General features: G+C 51.6%; 7 protein-coding genes across 8 annotated transcripts; 5 read left to right on the top strand and 2 right to left on the bottom strand.

Annotated features, from left to right (window-relative positions):
- Window positions 1-411: 411 nt before the first annotated feature.
- On the top strand, window positions 412-1,305 carry AAFC00_005711 (uncharacterized protein; the record flags this gene model as incomplete). Its single annotated transcript, XM_069345535.1, has 1 exon — window positions 412-1,305. The coding sequence occupies one exon, from the start codon at window positions 412-414 to the stop codon at window positions 1,303-1,305; it is 894 nt and encodes a 297-aa protein (XP_069197737.1).
- A 243-nt stretch (window positions 1,306-1,548) lies between these two features.
- On the bottom strand, window positions 1,549-2,594 carry AAFC00_005710 (uncharacterized protein; the record flags this gene model as incomplete). The annotated part of the gene is made up of 2 exons (XM_069345534.1): window positions 1,549-1,941; window positions 2,040-2,594. 2 exons carry the CDS (start codon window positions 2,592-2,594, stop codon window positions 1,549-1,551), a joined length of 948 nt encoding a protein of 315 aa, XP_069197736.1.
- Window positions 2,595-3,745: 1,151 nt separating this feature from the next.
- AAFC00_005709 (uncharacterized protein) lies at window positions 3,746-4,613 on the top strand (the record flags this gene model as incomplete). The annotated part of the gene is made up of 3 exons (XM_069345533.1): window positions 3,746-3,758; window positions 3,818-4,292; window positions 4,349-4,613. 3 exons carry the CDS (start codon window positions 3,746-3,748, stop codon window positions 4,611-4,613), a joined length of 753 nt encoding a protein of 250 aa, XP_069197735.1.
- A 1,510-nt stretch (window positions 4,614-6,123) lies between these two features.
- Window positions 6,124-7,941, bottom strand: AAFC00_005708 (uncharacterized protein; the record flags this gene model as incomplete). The annotated part of the gene is made up of 1 exon (XM_069345532.1): window positions 6,124-7,941. The coding sequence occupies one exon, from the start codon at window positions 7,939-7,941 to the stop codon at window positions 6,124-6,126; it is 1,818 nt and encodes a 605-aa protein (XP_069197734.1).
- A 2,529-nt stretch (window positions 7,942-10,470) lies between these two features.
- Window positions 10,471-12,858, top strand: AAFC00_005707 (uncharacterized protein; the record flags this gene model as incomplete). The annotated part of the gene is made up of 1 exon (XM_069345531.1): window positions 10,471-12,858. The coding sequence occupies one exon, from the start codon at window positions 10,471-10,473 to the stop codon at window positions 12,856-12,858; it is 2,388 nt and encodes a 795-aa protein (XP_069197733.1).
- A 600-nt stretch (window positions 12,859-13,458) lies between these two features.
- AAFC00_005706 (uncharacterized protein) lies at window positions 13,459-14,517 on the top strand (the record flags this gene model as incomplete). Of its 2 annotated transcripts, none has more annotated exons than XM_069345530.1 (3): window positions 13,459-13,713; window positions 13,811-14,339; window positions 14,405-14,517. In XM_069345530.1, the coding sequence occupies 3 exons, from the start codon at window positions 13,459-13,461 to the stop codon at window positions 14,515-14,517; spliced, it is 897 nt and encodes a 298-aa protein (XP_069197732.1). The 2 variants fall into 2 exon arrangements, with proteins under 2 accessions (XP_069197732.1, XP_069197731.1); XM_069345529.1 differs by having other exon boundaries at window positions 13,504-13,713.
- A 3,095-nt stretch (window positions 14,518-17,612) lies between these two features.
- AAFC00_005705 (uncharacterized protein) lies at window positions 17,613-20,064 on the top strand (the record flags this gene model as incomplete). Its single annotated transcript, XM_069345528.1, has 4 exons — window positions 17,613-17,651; window positions 17,707-19,399; window positions 19,452-19,759; window positions 19,816-20,064. 4 exons carry the CDS (start codon window positions 17,613-17,615, stop codon window positions 20,062-20,064), a joined length of 2,289 nt encoding a protein of 762 aa, XP_069197730.1.
- Window positions 20,065-21,116: the final 1,052 nt, after the last annotated feature.

Here is a 21,116-nt window from a genome sequence, read left to right as displayed (position 1 = left end):
CAACACTACCCTATCGACACTAGACTTTGCAGGTGGGGAAGGGTAAGAATATACTATGTGCAACCGGTAGGAAGCCGGTGCGGTAAGGTCCAACGTGCAGCAGCGTCAAGGTCCAGTAGCTCGAATGCAATGTTTACCAAGGAATACCAGATGTGCAGGAGGTACGGTTGACATATCTTAATCACAAAGGAAAGGTACCTTACTGAGGTCATTGTTTAGACGTCGAGATTGTCGGGGCAACGTTGCACGAACCAGGCCGAGTGTCCGTCTCCAGCTTTTCTTTATCTCTGATCGCGATAAGATAAGGCCTTGGGCCGGACTGCATCTCGAAGCTCTTTCTCTCTTCCTCTCTTTCCTTCATCATTCCAATCACTAAGCTACGCGCGACATCTCCATCGCCCGCCGATCGCCATGGCGCAACATCAAGCGGACGAAAAGCGCATGCTCGATGACCGCGGCTACACCGGTGTCCTCGTCCGCGGTCAGAATCCCCTTCTCTTGTTCGAAAAAGCAGTACGCGACCGCATCATCGACTCATACTACTGGAAAGAGCAATGCTTCGGTCTAAACGCCGCCACTCTACTCGATCGCGCCGTCGAGCTCACGTGCATCGGTGGCACCTACGGCATCTCCCAGAAACCGACGCCTTTCCTGTGCCTGGCCTTCAAGTTGTTGCAGTTGACCCCAGACAAGGAAATCGTGAGGTATTACCTCGAAAAGGGAGGCGAGGAGTTGAAATACTTGCGCGCACTCGCAGCATTCTATGTCAGACTTACTTGGGATCCCAAGGACATCTTTGAGACGTTGGAGCCCTTCCTCGAGGACTCAAGGAAATTAAAGCGGAGAACAAGAGAAGGCTTCAGTCTGAGTCATGTGGATCAGTTTGTTGATGACTTGCTGGTAAAGGACAGAGTCTGCGCCACAAGTCTATGGAAGATGCCCACCCGGACACAATTGGAGGATCTTGATGTTCTGGAACCAAGAGTCAGTCCACTCAGGGACGAGATCGACGAGTTAGACATGGAAGACGATGATGGAGAAGTGGAAGAGGTGGGCAGGAACGGCGACAAGAGTAGTCCATCGCGAAGCCGAAGTCGAGACCGAGATGGAAACGGAAGAAGCAGGAGTGACAGTAGAGATCGATACCAGCACAGCCGAAGCAGGAGTGGGAGTAGAGAACGCTACCGAGACCATAGCCGAGACAGACAGCGATGCAGCAGAAGCAGGAGTCCACGACGTTACAGAGACAGCAGATCACGCTCGCGATCACGGACGCCCAGACCGAGGAGCAGGTCAAGGTCTTGAAAAGTCAGATCTGCACCCAGCACGCCTATTGAGATGTTGAGCTAAATTCGCCATCGGAACATCACGACTACCCGCGACATCAAGTGCCAAGCCAGGGTCACTGTTAGATACCCGCTTCAGCAAGGCAAATGATTCGAGTCTGTCGAACAGCAAAACTTGTTTGTTTATATACATCTAGCATTGGCACCAGTCAGTCTGACCGACGATCCCCATGTCATTACAGCGGAGAACGTCGACCAGCTCTCACTCTTCCTCCTCATGTTCCCTCCCCATGACAACATCCAGCGCCCTCCTGCTCAAGGCAACACTATGTTCGAGCGCACCCAGCTTAGCCATGGCAGCCATGAGACTGGGATCCTGACTCTCGACCCTGATCTTCTCCTTGACGCGCACTTCCTGTCCTTTATAGTGAAATACCTCGTTGGCTTCGTCGTGCAGCGGCGCTCGGGAACCACCTAGAGCATGCGCGAGTCGATCTCGCAGACTGAAGCCTGAGTAGGACGCGGACGAGGTGTTGGGCGTCGATGCGCCTGTCCCGCCGTGTGCCGTTTCCAGCGTTCGCACGTGAAGCACGAGAGCGGCATCGCTGATGGAGAAGTGGAATGATAGATTGGGGGGTAGAGCAGGGTCGAAGATCTGTTTTGATTATTGCGATCAGCGAATGATTCTCTGCATATATACTTTGGATTGCTGCTTGGTTTTGGGATAGATAGATAAACGGAAAGCACCCCAACCTTTTCATCAGCCACGTCCTCGTTCCACGGCTTCTGCACATCCGGGCCTCCCTTCAGCGACTGATTTGCCTCCTGCACATTATCATGCAGCAGCTTCAGCTGTCCAGAAATGAAGTTCGCATTTCCCGCGTCGCCCGTCCATCGCGTGGCATCGACGACGTCAAGACAGGCATTAATCAGAGTACGCGCACACGTCAATTGCTCGAGCACCAAGCTCGGAGCAGACGGCGCAGACGACACAGAGACCTTGTAGCTATTCTGGCCTCTGGGCGGCGGCAGCGAGGGCAAGCGCAGGTGAACGTCGCCCTTGACTATACGCGTACCAACGCGAGTCACGAAGCCCTTGAGATTCTCCGAGCGGTGCGTTGACAGGACCAATGTCGAGCCTACTTCTTTGGGCGCGAGCAGGTCGGCGCATTCTTCAAGCCCGGCTTTGAGAGATTGCAACGTCTCCTGCAGCGCGGAGAGCAGCCATTCTAGCTCGCGCGTTAGACACGCTTCTTGTTCGATGGCGAGCTGGTCTGGGGCCAGAGGTGGCCATATCAGCGTTGACATTTTTTTGTTTTATTAGTGTTTTGCGACGATGATGATGCTTTGGGTGAGGTAACTCGAGAACGCGGAATGGGGAGAGAGGGTCTGAGCTTGTGGCTTTGAAGCTGCTGCTGCTGCTACTGCTACTGCTACTGCTACTGCTGCTGCTACTGCTGCTCGAGTCGCAAAGCGAAATTGATGACTGAATGGCCCAATGACAGAACAGGTACTGTACCTTAACGTGGACAGTCTTAGTTGCCCAAGTTCCAAGATTAAGGTCTTGAACGGTCGATCCTGAGCCGATGCTGATGCTGATGCTGACGCTGATGCTGATGCTGCGGGCGGCCCCTCAACCCTCAGGGCTTTTCTTGCGTAGGTGAGGTGGCTTTTGGTCTTGTCCGGGGCCCGGGCACAATTGGCTCTAGGCTGCTTTCGGCCCAAGGTCAAAGGGTCTGACAGAGACGGTCGACAGACGACGGAGAAAACGCACGGTTGGACTTGACCACTCTGTAACGATGCGTTGCTGCGGAGATTTGCCGGTTGAAGAAGAAAAACCGCGGCAGGAGAGACGCAAGAATGCTGTTTGTCACGTTTCATTGTTGTTCGTTGACTTCTATTATCTAAAATTACCGTACCATCTACAAGACTTGTTTGTTGTGCTGCAGACCTCGTGTTGTTTCCTCCCGTCTGATATCACCACTCTTACCTGTACGTGCAATTAGACTGGCGGCTGAGACTCGATTAAAAGCTTGGACTTTCTCCAGATTGTCTTCCAAGATCCTTGAATCGACCTGCTTTAGGACAGAAAGCTTATTCAATACGTCATTTGTGTCCGGTGATCGACCACTTGGAAGCCCAGATTTGCGTCACTTTCTATTGCTGCGATCGAAGGTAAGACAGTCAGTGGGAGCTCTGAGCTGTTCTTCATAAACCAAGTTTGCATCCTTCTCGTGCTCCTTGACGGCCTTGTTTTGTACCATATCGCCCATCGCCATTCGCCAAAAGAGCGACCTTGTTCCAGCCAGAGTCCTGCTGCCACGTCCCCCACGGTAACATCCTAATCTCCTAGTATCTCGAGGTAGTCAATTGTTCTCAACCTGCCTATTGTCATACATGTCTGACAACAAACACAGCAGTCGACCAAACACTAACCTACTCGGCCTTTTCAACTCAACATGACCGTCGCACGTGAGTACTTGCTTTCTGTATCAATTCTGCTTTATTTCCAAGCTGACAGTCTGACCCAGGCCCAATCATCGGGTTCACATCCCTCATCATCCTAGGAGCAGGCATTCTTTTCTCCTTCTTCACCATCTTGTCTGGTATCGCAAACGTGCGACCATTCAACTTGACCTACTTCCTCGAGGCCGACACCACTGGCATTGACGGAGCTCGCAACCCTGCGAGATGGACTTTTTTCAAGGTCTGCAGTGTCGTTAACGGCCGCAATGGCAACTGTGGTGAAGCCCATGCAGCTCTTCCTTTTGACCCCCCACGCAACTTCGGAACCACGACTGGCGTCCCTGCTACTTTCATCGGCACCCACCACTACTACTACCTTTCGCGATTCATGTTCGCTTTCTATCTGATCGCCCTCTTCTTCGCTTGCATTGCGCTTTTGACTGGTTGTCTGGCCATGTGCTCCAGACTTGGCTCCTACCTGACTGGCGCAACTTGCTCTGTCGCGCTTTTCTTCCAAGCCATTACTGCTTCTCTCATGACGTGAGTCTCGTCGATAACGGTGTTTCGTCCTTCAAACAATACTGACCAGCTCCTAGTGCATGCTACGTTCAGGGCAGAGATGCCTTCCAGCGCAACGGCGAGAGCGCTCGCTACGGACGTTACGCCTTTGGCTGGACTTGGGGAGCTTTCGCTGCCTACCTTGTCTGCACCGTCCTTTACTGTGTCGGCGGCTCCGTTGGCAAGAACAAGACCGATCGCACTGCCAAGAAGTCCATGTTCAGCCGCAAGCGCAGCACTCGCTCCCGTGGCAGCTTCATTGACTCGGAGAGCCAGCGCCGCGTCAAGGACGAGTACGAGTAGACTTGCCCGCAGAACAAAGTGCAAACACAGGTCGACGAACAGGACCCAAACATTTTTCTTATTTCCTTTTCCTCTCACATCCCACGGAACACATAGCAATGATACCATGACTTGACAGGCGGATCAACAACCGAAAGGGTTGGGTTGGGTTTTGGTATTGGAGGGGCCCCTTTACAGATTCATCTATGTTCAAATTAATGTCGTTAGTGCTGTTGAAAGACCGAGGAAAATCAAATAACCAATGGGTCGAGGACCAAGAGCCCCGCCTGAGGTATGGGAGGGAGCCACAATCGTGGATGTATCTGAGGGGCCTTGCTTTACTGGTGACGACGGTGTACGCATAACCCCTAATGTCTTTTTTATCTTCTCTTTTTCATTTCTTAATAATCTCACTGCTATTTTTTTGTACTATATCAATTGAGATATCAATACTGTAGCAATTATCTGACGTCTCTTGTTTTTTGTGTATTGTGACTGGCCTCGTATGCCCTAGTGTACGAAATACCTGGACATGAGGTAGTTGCAGTATCACGATAAACAACCAAGCACTACACAGCAAGTCAAATGAAAGTGTGGCACAAACACCAGTGGATCCTTAGGGATAGCTGATACGTACCTTGGATACTTGTTAGCTGCCGGGGTCGAGTGGGGGAGAAACGATTAACTACTTCAGGCACTGGGGGGCACGGTAAGTGTGTGGGTCAATAGTCATGGTAGTCCCTCGACATATCTTTGACATCCACCTTTCCACCCACACTCACACACCTATTTATCCGCGCGTTAGGTCATCTGCCCTTCCGTATCTGACATGCCACCCAAGCGGAGCATGATTTATTCTCTCGCTCCCTCTCTCTCTTCTTCGTCCGCGGAATGAGCTCGAGGGTCGGTCGGCTTTTGTGTGGTCGAGAGGGCGACCCTGTCCCTTTTGTAGCATCCCTATCTGATGTTCCGGATGGCACCGGAAGTCGGTTTGGCTACCTAAGGTAGATATGGCTTGGTCTTGTCCGCGTGTTGCTGGGCTAGTACAGTAGTTGTTGGATGGCTCGGCAATAATGGGAGGTTAGTTCGCAGTGTGGATATGTCATCGTTATTATATCGGTGTGGTTTTGTTTGGTGTAGTTTTACATTTAGGTAGACTATGAGGCTCGAAGGCTGCCGGTATGCGCGTGAGTGGCCTTGGCTGTTGAGTACAATACACTATAGCCCGGCCTGGATTGACGCTCATACACTCGTTCTGCTCGTGGACCTCTTCGGGTTGTCAACGCAGAGATGGTGGGCTTTGGTCATACTCGAGATGAAAAGAGCGACTGGTAATCGATCGCTTGTGGCCTTGCTCTGAGTACGATCATCTGCTCGTGAGCTGCTCGAGATTATGGGTTGTAGCAATATAAATAATACATGGTCTCGTGATGATTAGGTATTTGATTCGCTCGCTATAGACTACCGTGTGACCGCTCCAGAAAATGCAATGTAAAGCGTAAAGACAACTCATGCATCATGTTCATCCTCTTCAACCAGCTGCGAAACGACTCTTCTTCCGTAGCGTCTCGCCATAGAACCACAACAGAATAGGCGCAGGTATACCAAACGCGATAGCAACGAACCCAAGCAGACTGTTACCCCATCCATAGCCCAAAGCGCCATATAACGACCTTGCAAACAACGGAAACCCGAATCCCGCCAGACTTCGAAGCACAGTCGTACTGGCCACAGCGGACGCCGCGAACCTGCTGTACGAGTCCACGACGTAGGTCTGAGAAGCCTGGAAGATCATGATGCAGCCCATGGCGAACAGCGCAGTGCCAATGTTGGGCGCGATCCAGTGAGTTTTGTACTCGGCTGTCCAGCCATAGATGAATAGACCGACGGGCATGAGAATGGATCCTGGGATCATGAGGGGGACTCGGAACTCGCTTCGGCCTACACCGCCATTCTTCTTCTTCAGTCGGCGGTACACTCCGTCTATCATCGGAGCTCCGATCTGGGTGCCGAGGAAGAAACCGAGGCCCAGGGAGATGTAGTTCAGTCCACCGATGCCGACGCTTTCGCCGTAGACTCCTGTCCATAGTGACGGAAACGTCGCCAGGACGAGGTACATGAGACCATATACGTAAGCCATGTAGACAGCCAAGACTTGGACGATCGGTTGGGTAGATATCAAGATGAATGGTCGGACCATAGCTGTCCTCAAGTGGACCGAAAACGTTCTGTTCGGGTCGTCGTGTTCTGTACGAAGGTCCTGGTTGCCCGTCTCCTTCATCAAGCGCAGCTTCTTCCGCTTCAGTAGTTCAGGCGCATAAGTCTCTTGCAAAAAGAAAACACCGGATATCTGGATCAAGGCACATGCGATTGAAGTGGACCAGAAACACCATCGCCAAGTCGTGTTCTCTGTGATGAAACCTCCAGCGATAGGACCAACAGCAGGGCCCAGCAACGGCGCTAGAGAATAGATGGAAATCGCTTTACCTCTCTCCTCTGGCCTCCATAAGTCGCTAAGAAGTCCGCCACCGATGGCGAGTGGCGCCGATCCTCCAATACCAGAAAGAAATCGAAAAGCCATCAGCTCTCCCGTGTTCTGTGAGAAACCGCATACCAAATTCCAAATGAGATAGAAGAGATTCGCTAATTGAAGCACTCTTACACGTCCGTACAACTCAGACAGTGGGCCAAGGAAAAGCGGTCCAATTGCGTAAGCTAGAACAAAAATCGAGAGCACAAGCTCCTGTTCGGCTGAACCAGTAATGTTAAAGTCCTTTGAGATCGCACCTATCGCAGGTGCTACCATCGAAGAGGAGACGGGAGAGATGAAGGTGAATGAAGACACAACAATAGTGGCTATCCATTTCCGTTTCAAAGGCCAATTTTTGGGATTGTTGGGGTCATCTGGACCATCCCAAGTGACTAGGTTAGGATCTTTGACTGGCTTTTCTGATAGTTTCCTCTTGAGAGACTCGCGGTCGGCATTATCCTCCACATCAGCGATCATGCCAAATGGTCCCTCGGGGATCTCTTCTGGCTCTTGCTGCCATTCCTTGTCCTTTTCCGAAAGTGCACCACCTTCCGGTTCAGAACTTTGTGCGGATATTCTTAGAGTGCGCTCTTCTTCCTCTTCTTCGGCACTAGATTCCCCGGCTGCGTGTTCATGATGATAAACATTATGGTCGTCGATGAAGTGATTCGAGTATATTCTTTGTATAACAGGACTACTTGGTCGACTTGGTCGAGAGTGCGACCTTGATTTGACACTGTTACCATCGCTGCTCTTTTGCCTCGACTGTTTCTGAGGCCTGCCAGTCCGTATGGGCTCAGTCCTGGTCCCTCCTTCCATTTTCGTTGATGGGTGAAAAGACATTTATGTGGCGATTACATTGGGCGAGCCGTTCTATAAGTATATATTCACTGACCATTCGGGACTTACTCTCTCCGATGCAATCTATATATCGATAGGATCGGCCTGCTAAAGGCCGTCCTTCCTATGACTTCTTCCATTCAACGAAACATAAGGTGGCAGCTGAGAGACACCCGGCTATCGGCACAGTCTTTTTAAGTGTTTTGGGCAAAATAAGCCTTAAAGTCCGTGAACCCCGAACACAAGCTTTTTCGTTTGTAAGGATGCAAGTGCCTTCTCGTGCAAGAAGCGTACACTGTCCACACGGCATCTGCGTGGCTGCCCGACTAGAACATGAACTAGCATAATGGCTCCCGCATCCTGATGGGGCGGCTCAGGTCATATATTCGTCACCCTTTACGATGGGCGTGTGGCAATTGTTCATTGATTGATATGTTAGTCGCTAGCACTGTGAAAGCTCGAAGCTGGTGTTTAACCGGCGGCCTCTGCATTTGCCATGACTCAAAGTAGGGTAACGAGGTGCCTTTAGTTACCTTCCACTACGTCATGATTCACAGCGTCTTTTGTTGTGACCGAGGTCAGTAAGGTACTGTACCTTACCTTACCTTCTTCTATTGCCTGAAGTCAAGTTACCTTCTGCATCAGGCCTAGGATGACGAGGTGGAAGTTCATTAAGAGTCGCGCTGCGGGGCCTGTTCAGGACCGGTCACGGCGTCTCGGTCTTATGCTCGCTCCATCCTCCGATGAACGGTTCACGGCAAACAGCGCTGAACCTGGCAGCCAGGTGCTTGTAGTGGCCAAACCACTCGTGCGTGCTGAACTTGTTTCACTTTGAGAAGATCCTTGGCGTGTTCTCGAAGCAGAACATACTGTATTTCGACTTCGTCCAATTCCCACCGTAAGTTCGCTGAATAATTGGCTGCTATACTACTAGAAGTGATATCCCGAGCAGAGGCTCCTTGCAAATCATCTTTGCCCTCACCCCTTTGACGATGGCTGTGCGTGCTCTCATATGAGAGGCCAAGATGCTAAACACGTTGAGAAGAAGATTGGTCACACCGATCTTGCTTCACGCAAATGATCTGCTCGACTGAGGTTGGCCTGCACGACCTGTGCAGTGTAACAGACTATAGCACAGCCTGACCAGAACAGACCATCCGTGCTTCCAGGAACAACTGCGTCGGGAGAGCCATTCGCCTAATACGTATAATAGACCTACTTATACCAGACCCTGCCCTGGTGATGACCATGCTGAGCCAGTCGATTGACCGTTTCTACCCAGCAACGCTCAATGGGACAGGACGTTGCTACAGCCACCTCGTGTGCTTCGTCATGGAGTATAACAGAACTGCGTCGGCAAGCTCACAACCAAGAAGATTCACTTTATTGACACTCTTTGTGAGGAATTGGACGATCATTCTACCAATAGACTCTCGTGTATTGCTATACACCAGCTCACTACATATGCTCATGCCTAAGCTCTTGGAGCGCTCAAGGTCTTGACAAAAACCGACTTGCGCCTATCCATTGATACTATTACAGCAGAGCTGACTTGCCATTACCCGGAGATATCATGTGTCGAGCATAACAAGGATGATCGAGTTAACCGTGGTTATTCTCCGAAGCATGAATTCTCACTTTCCACAATAGCATGGAAGCAGGACGTCACCCTGTTCAGCCGTTGCTTTCAGGAGGCAGGAGGTCGCCGTTTCTTGACCGACAACGTCTTGGCGTGATAACCATATGAGGACCGTAGTTATGGGAAAACCAGGAGAATTTCTTGCAACGGCCATGTTGCCCTGCCTCCCTAAATAACGGTCCAATACGGTCAACGACAGAACCACGACACTGTGGGTAGCCAAGTCGTGCTCATGAGTCCAGCAGATCTTCGCACAGGCTGTATCCGGTGATACAGCCTGTGCGAAGTCTTCCTGGCTCCTCTGGATGATGTATTAACCGAATAGGAAGTTTTTCGATGTGTAGGTACAACAGAATGGTGGCTCTCCCAAAATGAGGTGAAAGCTTGACTCCGCAAAATGTAGAAGCTGACCAATGAAATCTTCCCTTGGACCGTCCGTGCACTTAAGGGGGCATTCACCTGAACGGCAATTAGGGAGCCTCCTCCATCTCTCACCTTGACAGACTCGACAATCGCCGTCGATAGCGCGAGCAGCTCTGTTGTGGCTCCGGCGCGGTTAGCCGTTTACAGGTATGGCTTACTCTGAGCACGAGGCCTCGTGGGCCTAGTTGGTATAGTATGCATCGGCGCACCTGTCTGGGAGATGAGGGACGTTAGTATACCGTGAAAAACGTCAGTATGCCTGTGAAGCCATTCTTTATTATACCGTTTCCCACTCCCAGTCTCTCATTTTCTTTCGTCCAGCCATCTTCATCTGACCGCTCACAATCTTTACTGTTCTATCTTTATACCTGTGCAAACACTTGTTTGCGTCCTTTCATTTTGGCCTAGGCCGTCCACTCTCTACTAGCAATTTATCTACGTTCATTATGCGTGCCACTCACTTTGCAGCTACTGCTGCCACCCTAGCCGGTCTCGCGTCAGCCTTCGACGCGTCTTCGAAGACCAATGTTGTGGCGTACTGGGGTCAGGGCAATAATCAAGGATCACTTCTAAGTTACTGCCAAAATCCTAATATAGATGTAATCAACATTGGTTTCGTCAATGTGTTTCCCGACCAAGGCAACGCTGGCTGGCCTGGAACCAACTTCGGAGATGCTTGCGGAACCGAGACGTACACCTACAACAACATCTCAACGCAGCTGCTCTCAAACTGCCCTGATATCGGCCCTGATATCGTTCTATGCCAGGAAATCTATGGCACCAAGATCCTTCTAAGCATTGGTGGTGCTGACGCAGATGGCTTCAACAACAACGATGAGAGCGGAGCCAACTTTGCGCGCTTTCTCTGGGGTGCCTTCGGTCCTTCTCTAGACGAATGGACGCAGGCTGACGGCCCGCGACCCTTTAAAGACGCAGTTGTTGACGGTTTCGACTTCGATATCGAAAGCACCCTAAACTCAGCACCGGTATCAAACGGAAGCACCATCACCGACTACAAGACTCGAGGCTGGGCGACAATGGCCAATACATTCAAGAGCGAACTTTTCCCCAAGGACGGTAGCAAGAGCTACTATCTTTCTGCGGCACCTCAATGCGTCGTGCCTGATGAGCATCTCTCAACTGTTATTGCCAATGCTTGGTTCGACTTCATCTTCGTTCAGTACTACAACACCGCCCAATGCTCTGCACGCTCCGCGCTCCTTTCCAGGAAGAGGCAGACCGGCTTCACTGGCTATGACAACTGGTCAGGTGCAAGCTCGCTGAACCCCAATGTCAAGATCTACATGGGCCTTGCTGCCAGCACTGATACTGCAAGCGATGCCTCATACTATATCGACCCTGCTGGAGTTGATACTCTAGTTGGTGAGATCTTTGGCACCGGGAACTTTGGCGGTATCATGCTTTGGCAGGTTTCTGCTGCCGATGACAATGTCATCTGCGGCAGGGATTACGCTACATGGATGAAGCAAATCCTCACTGCCAGGGCCGCCGGCTCCACCATCGACACTGAGATCAACCCTTGCCCCGCGCAAACCATCTCCCCTGATGGAACTTGCGGTACCTACAACGGATACACTTGTGCCGGATCTATCTTTGGATCGTGTTGCTCCATCTATGGCTACTGTGGCGATACTTCCGAGTATTGCGCCTTAGCAACTTGCGACACTATCGGTGGCAATTGCGGAAATGAGTTCGTTGGTGTGACAGGAACAACAAACGCGACCTCGAGTGCCACAGCTTCCTCTTCAGGCCCTATCACTACTGCGGCTAATTCGACGGCTGCCGTTACATCCAACTCGACTATCTCCGAGAGTGCTGCTGGCGCCGTTCTTGCCACAGGCGCATCGACCAACGGTCCTCTCATGACCACATCCATCGTCTTCGCTACCGCTGCACAGACTGTGAGCACCACCAACGCGGCCGGCGAAGCCACAGTCTATGTGACCGATGTCGTCACGTCGTACACCACAGTCTGCCCGGTGACTGCTGGCGAGGCCTCTGCCACTTCGTCTGCAGCCCTCAGTGCCGTGACAGCCGATGCCAACCTCTTCTACACTACCTCGACTGTGTACGGCACTGTGACCAACACCGTCTCGACAATGAATGAGATCGGAGAGGCAACAGTCTACGTGACGGAAGATGTCACGTCTTATACTACTGTCTGCCCAGTCACTGCCACCGAGTCCGGCTCTACCAGCTCTGCCAGTTCTGATGAGGCTACTTCGACGACGACGACTACAGTACACACCACATCGACCGCATACAGCACTGTTGTATCGAGCAGTAGTCCTGTTGCCGCTCTAAGGATCCAGAGTCTCTCTTCTGTGTCTTTGAACAGTTCCAGCTCCAGCTCCATCTCCAGCTCCATCTCCAGCGTCAATTCGACGACGACTGTGTCAAACACTCCTGCGTCGAACTTTCCCATGTCGAGCACCCCTGTGTCGAGCGTTGTGTCCACTGTCACGACAACGACGCTTTCGGCTGTCCCAACACCAGTTGTGAACTACGGTGCTCTCTATGCTGCATCCAACTCGAGCAGCATGATCTACCCCACCGCTGTTCCTGCACCTCTCACATCGAGCTCTGTCTATGTCCAGGTCGTCACTGCTACCATTGCTCCTGTGCAAGTGCAAGTCTACGCGGCACACAATGTCTCTTCTGCCGCCACTGTTCCTGGCGTCGCGAGCTCAACGACAGCCTACCAGTACGTCCCTACCCATAGCGGTATGGCGTTCTATACTGGCGCTGCGAGCAGGCTGGAATTCAGCATTGGTGCGGCAGCGATTGCCCTTGGCGCCATTTTCTTCATCTGAGCCAAGATTGCAGCAGGACATTGAAAAAAAGCAAGACTTGAACACAACATGGGCAGGATTCTACTGGACTAGCGATATACCCACTTTTCTTTGGTCATTTCTTCGTCATCTTATTTTCGCGATATAACCCCCTTTTCTTATGTTTCTTGATACAGCACACGACGCTGGTACTCTTTTTTTTTTCCCTCCTTGAAGGATATTTACTGTTGTATAGGCGAAGGACGGAGGATTTGTTGGTGGGAGTTGAAGGAAGGAGATGTTAGCAATATATAGCCATGTAGATAGTCGAGATGCACCTACTTGATGTATGGTAGCACTGAAAACATAAATTCACATATCACACATAACATCAACCTCCTTGTGTCCTTGATCTTCTATTCTGAACACCGCACTGGATTTCTACAGATAGCACCGAGTGTATTTCTAGGAGATCTGTATACAAAGATGGATGAGCGTCATTGAGCTTGGCACACAGTGACTCCACCATACAAGACCCTGTGTGGCCCGTGCTTCCAAGCGACTTATTCGACAATGATGCGGCGAAAGCCCCAAACCTCGGCGCAAGCAATAACTATTCGATTCGCGACACAGTCATCAACCATGGCAGCAGCAGCAACAACAGCACCACAAAAAGCCCTACAGCGCATGCTGCGAAGCGCCGCATCACGATCATCCACGAGATGTCTGCATCAATACACACAGACCAGCCGAGCGAGCCCGAGGATTCACTTTCGACCGCAGCAGCAGCAGCAGCGCCTGGCGCAAGGATGCAATGCTTCTTCGCGCTTCTTCTCTTCGACGTCTCGCCAGTCATATAAATCCGTCGAGGAGGCAAAGTCGAAATACAGATTAGGGGTAGGCAGCTTTCCTTTGGCCGTTGCTCTCTTTGGGGGCGTAAGAATCAACGTCCATAGAAAGAAGAAAATACTAACACACTCTTTCCACCACCCAGCCCTTCTCATGGCAAGCTGGACTCCTCTTCCTCCTCGCAGGCGCAGGCCTGACCATGTACTTCCGCCACGAGAAAGACCGCATGGCGCGGCAGCGCGTAGCGCAGCACAGCAAAGGCGTCGGGCGACCACTAGTGGGGGGACCGTTCTCTCTAATCGACCACGACAACAAGCCGTTCACAGACGCCAGCCTCAAGGGCAAATATTCGCTCGTGTACTTTGGCTTCACGCACTGTCCGGACATTTGCCCCGAGGAGCTCGACAAGATGGCTGGCATGATCGACCAGGTCAAGGAGAGGCACGGCAATGTGCTCAAGCCTATCTTCATCACTTGTGATCCCGCGAGGGATACCCCCGAGGTCGTCAAGGAGTATTTGCTTGAGTTTCACCCGGATATGATTGGCTTGACGGGAACGTGGGACGAGGTCAAGAATGCGTGCAAGCAGTACCGTGTTTACTTCTCTACTCCGCCTGATGTCAAGCCCGGGCAGGATTACCTTGTGGATCACTCCATTTACTTTTACTTGATGGGTGAGTTGCGCGCTTATGCTGTTGAGATGCGTTGTTGATCAATCAGGCTGACTTTTGCGAACTAGACCCTGAGGGCGACTTCGTCGAGGCCATCGGTCGCAACTTCACTGTCGACCAGGCGGCCAAGGTCATCAACGATCATATCGCCGACTGGAGAGGAAAGATCGACAAAGAGTGAGTGGACGGAGAAGACATTCGCATAGCATGTCGTGTACGATATGGGTTATACAATACAGCCCTCCAAGGCATTTGTCTTTAGAAAAAATTATGTATAGATACAATTGAAATGATACACACCCAAAGCTCTTGTTTTCATGCTCTCATTACAATGGTGGTCCGGCAATGCCCGGCAAAGTCTTGCTTGTCCATTGCACATCTCCATGATTTCTTGTGTTTTATGCAGAAGAGCAACGACGGTTTTATATTCACATGGTAGGAACTATGTCGGGCGCGACGATGCCATCAGCGCGTCGGAGGGGAAGCGGAACCCCATGCGATACGAGCAACTCGGAGCTCTTGCAGAAAAGCCCTACGAGGCATGGGCGAGAACCAGTAAGAAGAGGTCCAGATAAGATCGACCGAAACTCACACGCTGCTACGTGCGCCAAACGTTCGAGTCATGGTGCGTTAAGCCCGAGGACGTCCATGTGCATATTGCTCTCACACCTAGGCACATCTCCGCGCCCGGGCTGCCACATGTTGCGTGGAGAAGCTTCGCGGGGACCATGAGCGAAATCTAAGCTCGTTCGGCCGTATGCAACGCTCCTCCTCGTATAGCATGGTGACCGGGACGTTGTGCTTCCTATCACGAAGATGACAGATATGGGCGAACACTCTTGAGTATGAAATAGCATGTAAGAAGAGGTGTGGCAGCGCAAGGCTTCAAGGCAATTTACGATACGACACACACATGGACTGCTCATTCGGGCCTTTAAGCAGCTCGATCAGACAACACCTTGTTCGGTGAGTCTGTCTGATCCAGGCACGCACGAACACAGAAAAGATTATCGCCTCGATAAGGAATTGCTACATTCTGCAAGTGAGTCCATATCGACAACGAACCAGGAACAAGTCGGTAATCATAGGTGAGTCAACAATACATCTGCTGACGCTGGCAGATCATCGACTCCCTCCTTGGCCTGCAGCGGTGAATGCACCGTGACTGTGCATGCTCATATTGGATGGCGTGACGAGAGAGCTTTGTGGGCTGTTGGTAAACGTCCGTCAACATCACCTTTACTCTGGAAGGATGCATCCCGGACGGACAAGCCAATGTCTGATGACCATTTCAAGGCAGTATGCTGACGATCATGGCGGGGTGTTCGATTTGGGGGCCAGAAGAACACCAGATCGGATCAGCGCTGGTGTTGGAGAACAACCCCACGGCTCAATATTCGGTGGACTAAAATATACTGAAATGTAAAGCAGATGCTCGGCCTTGTGGCTGGCATGCGCTGTAATGATTCGAATACTGCAGCCGAAGGCCCGTGGGTATAACAGTTTCCAGGACACTTTCGGCGAGATCCTGTTCATGCACTGATCTACCGCGATATGCCGGCGAAACGAGTCCGGAACATTCGAATTTAATTTGTATCTCGTAATGTGACAGGCGCGCAATACCATGATTGTATTTCGACATCTGTCCGCCGGGCCCCCCTCTCCTCCAATGATTCGTTGCGATGGGTTTCCATAACGTGATTGCTATCTTTCACGTCTGGGGGCAAGCTTTTACCAACCTCTCGCACCCTGACTCACCATATCCGCGAATCTGGTACCCTTGATGCTCGTGCGGTGGTTTAACGAGACATTCTGCGTGATGTGAGGAAATCAACCGAGCAATGTTTCAGGGTCCCGTACATTTTGCTATGTGCAAGATTGCAGGAAAGCACGGCCGCGACCCTTCGCTTTCCAGGTGTGGTCTCAATAAGAGTGTGGGGGTAGGAATTGGAAGATCGTAGGGGTCGTGTTAAGCGAGCAGGGGCTGGAATGTGGGATTTCTGTTAGCACCTGGATAGACCCTCGGAGGATTGATAATTAAGTGACACCGTCTGCGAAGGTAAAACAAATGATCGGCCATCCTCAGGCTGTGAGGATTCATGTCACATGCGGCTCTTTGTATCGAAAGTTACACAAAGAATGCACCTGCTATACTTAGATAAGATACACTGTATACTGTACTGTGCTGCCACTTGTAAAAGTTCCAGAAGGCCAAGGTCTCGGAGAGAGGTTGTGCGAAAGCTCGCGAGATAGGGTTCGCAGACATGTAAGACCCCTGCCTTTCCGAGGTTAGTGCAACCGACATCCAGTCTATCAAAGCCGACTTCATCGCATTCTTCCGGGCGTCGGGCCGCTGCGTTATCTGCTTGAGTGTTCGTCTCGGAAAATGACCACACCATTTCAGCCATGTACAGAGACATTCCACTCGTCCTGATTTTGAGCTCTATGCATGAGGAGCACATGACGGGTCATCTAGCCGATCTGCTTGGAGGTACGCCTCAATTGCGAGACCGTTCCCACTGTGTCGGGCTCAACCATGAGGGGGAGTAAAGTTACACTCAATAGGGTAGGTATTCAGTTGTCACCGCCATTGGGCAAAGAACGATGATATCTAAGGTATAGCCGAACAATAGTACAAACAAAGTTCATGGATACCGCGGCACAAGCACTCTCTCCTAAATGATCGATTGACGCTCGATCCTTTGCCAACAGATGTGACTCTCCTCGCCTCGTGGTACAGTGATAGCATTGTTACTTTTTCCCAATCTAATGGTCGAATTAGGCTGTGTGCCCAGAGATATGCGCATCCCCCGACGTACGAGAAATGCACTTCCGGTTGCACATGTCAAGTCTGGCCTTATCTGACGGCGGTCGATAACGAGCTTGGCAAGCGCGCCGCTCGTGTAATGGCGCCGAAGCGAGGACTACAAGCTTCAAGCCAGCATCGTGGCCGTTTCGATGTTGCATTGCTCAAGCTTGGCAAGAGACAATTGCTTCTCTATGAGGAAGGAGTCAAGCATTCGAAAAGCAAATGATTCTTGTCATAGCCTTTTCAGCCGCGGTTCGTATACCATCTCGCTGCGAACCCTATCAGTCGGGTAGAGATACAGTAGTTCGAATAGTGCGCGACAGGAAATGAGGAGACATGCTGAGATAGTGGCGTTGGACGCTGTGCGAGAGTGCATATAAGTATGGAGCAACCCACCTCGACTGGCCACAGCGGCGTGATTCATCCACTGGCAGCCCCTGCTATAAGTTTCACTAGAGTATACAATCATGTCTGGTGTTACAGAAGTAGCTGACCACCCGGTCGAGGTAAGTTTATGTCTCTCCTCCCCCACTATAGACTAGTGTAACTAAGATCATCCAGCTTATGGGTCAAATCAACCCCAATGTCTATCCCCTTTCAGAGAAGAGGAACTCTCTTAACCCAGACAGTCGTGATGATGCCCTCTCGTCCCACAGCGCAGAGGAGAAGAAGGGCGCCACCTTCGTGGGCGAGGTAGAGGAGAGCGAGGAGGAGCTCGAAATCGATCCCTTCGTTCCATACGATGATCTACCCGAAGAGAACAAGAGGATCTTGACCATCCGCGCCTTGTTTGTAGGCTGCATTTGCGGTGCTTTGGTTAACGCGTCCAACGTCTATCTCGGTCTGAAAACTGGATGGACCTTTGGTGCCAATCTGTTCGGCGCCATCGTTGGTTTCTCCGTCCTGAAAGGTCTGTCAAGAGCATTGCCCGAGGGCTTCCCCATCTTCGGCGGTAGCTTCGGACCTCGCGAAAACAACATCGTGCAGACTGCCGCCACTGCCGCTGGTGGTCTGTCCAGTGTCTTCGTTTCTGGTATCCCAGCCCTCTACCAGCTCGGTCTTCTCGATACCCCCGAGAAGGATTTCGGTCGCCTTATTTCCCTGACTGTTGTCGGTGGTTACTTCGGCCTCGCATGCAGCACTCCGCTTAGGAAGTTCTTCATCATCTACGTTGCACGCGAGTTGAAGTTGATCTTCCCTACCCCAACCGCTTGTGCCATGACCATTCGTTCCATGCACGACGCTGCAACTGGTGAAGCTGTTGCAAAGCTGAAGATGCGAGCCCTCAGCTACGCTTTCTCTGCTGCTCTCTTGCTGCGCGTTGTCTCTCAGTATGCCATTGGTATCCTCTGGGATTGGCACATCTTCACCTGGTTCTTCATCTGGGGTGGCTACAACAACCAGGCCCTTGCTGTCGAGAACTGGGGATGGATGATTGAGTGGACCCCCGCTTTCATCGGCTCCGGTATCCTTGTCGGCCTCAACACCTCGCTGTCTTTCTTTGGAGGTAGTGTTCTCGCCTGGGGTATCATCGGACCAGCGCTAGTGCACAATGGAGCAGCTTTCGGCAAGGCCGCAGGAGGAGATGACCCTAGATGGGAAGGTCTCGTAACCTTCGCTTCTCTTAGTGGCGCCGCATCTTCAAAGGACACACCCAGCCCTCGCTATTGGCTGCTCTGGCCTGGTGTCCTTCTCATGATTGTCGTCTCTTTCACCGAACTTTTCCTCCAGTACAAGGTCATCTTCCACGTCAGCAAAGCCGTTGTCCGTGGCAGCTCCAAGGGATTGAACGCGCTCCTGAAGACCATGGGCAAGTCCTCTGCCGCTCTCGAGAACAAGGCCCACATGGAGGATGATGAGATGGTCGAGGACCCCGCCGAGGAACACGAGCTTGTTAAAGTTTGGATGTGGGCTCCTCTCCTTCTCATCACCATCATTGCCATCTGCGTTGTGCTCGGTGTCCAGTTCGACATGCCTGTCGGCATGTCTCTGCTCTCTGTTTTCCTCGCGTTCTTCTTCACTTTCCTCGCTGTTCAATGCGCTGGTGTCACCGACATCACTCCTCTCACTGCTGCTTCCAAGGCCTCTCAGATCATTCTTGGTGGTGCCACGAAGGGCGAGCACTGGGCACCCACTCATGCTCAGCGTCTCAACTTGCTTGGCGGTTCCCTGGCATCTATGGGCGCCAACCAAGCCTCGGATTTGACTGGTGATTTCCGCGTTGGTTTCTTGCTCCGCACCTCGCCTATTCAACGTAAGTTGCCATTGAGAACATTGTATCGTCTTGTCCACTAACACATTGATAGAATGGTACGCACAAGGATTGGGCACGATCGTCGCCGTCTTCTTGGCACCTGCCATGTTTGTGCTCTTCTGCAAGGCCTACCCTTGCATCATCGATCTCGAAGCCGAGACCTGCCCCTTCTCCGCACCTTCCGTCTCTGCATGGCGTGCAGTCACTGTCGCCATGACCGACGAGACGTTCCCTGTGCCAACCAGCTCTGGTATCTTTGCTATTGTTTTCTCCATTTTTGGTGCTGCTATGGTCATCTTCCGCCAATACGGCTACACTGGCAAGTGGGAGAAGTACAGAGCATACCACCCCAACATGATGGTGAGTCCCTTGAAGAAATTGAACAGTCATGCAACTTTTACTAACATACTGTGAAGTGTATCGGTCTTGCCTTTGTTCTTCCTCAGACCGTGTACGGAACTGCGATGGTTATCGGAGCAGTGCCCGCATACTTCTGGGCCAAGAAGTATCCCGCCAACTTCGACATCTACGGCTATGCTGTAGCTGCTGGTATGATTGCTGGTGAGGGTATCGGCGGTGTGATCAACGCCATTTTCCAGGTTGCGGGCATTGCTGGACCTGATCCTTACGGCACCTCGATTGCATGCCCAGCAAACTCTTGTTAATTGAGCATTTGCCGAGGCCTGGAGATATCTTGTGGATTTCCCTCACGAGAGTAATGTAATTGGAACAGATGGCAATGTAGTATGCCGGTAATAGCAACGATGTATGAGCTCTGAAGAATATGTGGTCATACGATGAATCAAAGATCAACCTTATCAATGCATCACACTCACATCTGTAGTCGTGCCGGTCTTCACACTGTGGACGTGATATGCCTAAGTTGTGAACGTTGCTGCCTGACAAGGATGTCGATACAAATAGTAGCAGGATCCAGGTGAGCTACCAGTTAAGACGGCATCAAGGTGGTCGTGTAGAAGACAATATCCACTTTTCCAGCATTATCAACGCCAGTATACCACCGCTTCCATTTCCTACAGGCGTATGCAACAAGTCTCGGTATATCGATAGCAATGGCAGGGTTGTGCTTGTATAGTACGAGTAGAAATGCCGGACGAAGTTGCAGAAGCGCCATGCAGCTCCCCGCCAAGAAGCAAGCTACCAACAGCGATTGGCCAGGTCCTTACAACCCTCAACGGTCACCAGGCCAGGTACTGCTGAAAGCCGTAGGTGGAATATGACGAGGAGGGGTTTAAAGTGGAATTGGAGCAGGATAGAAAGGATCAGTGACCACATGCCAGAAGCCGTGCCTGAAAGTGTGAACTTCATCTCTCTCCCCTTGCCGCTTGTCGGATTAGCATAATCTTCACTTTGCAGAGTCCAAAGCGTCTCTTAACCTGTTCACGCTGAAGCCCAGATCTATGCCGTCTTGATGCATTCTTGTGTAGTTGCTGTGCCTGATCCCTTCCCTTGATACGCGCATGATAGCGTCAGGCGCTTGCGCAGCCATGAAGTGGTCCGGGACAACAGATCATACGGGCGGCCATGCCTCGATGAGAGCTTGTGCGTGGCTGGGGAAACACGCAGCGCAGCACAGCACAGCACGCACAGCACAGCATCCTACCCTACCCTACCCCTTCCTCCCGAAGCGAATGGATCGATGCGCTGGCAGAAGCAAGCTTGCCCAGGCAGGCGAATGCAAGCAGAGTGCGGGCAA

This window comes from Neodothiora populina (assembly GCF_041146345.1).
Source record: "Neodothiora populina strain CPC 39397 chromosome Unknown canker_contig_6, whole genome shotgun sequence".
NCBI lineage: Eukaryota > Fungi > Ascomycota > Dothideomycetes > Dothideales > Dothioraceae > Neodothiora > Neodothiora populina.
This window is presented reverse-complemented; position numbering and strand designations above follow the sequence as displayed.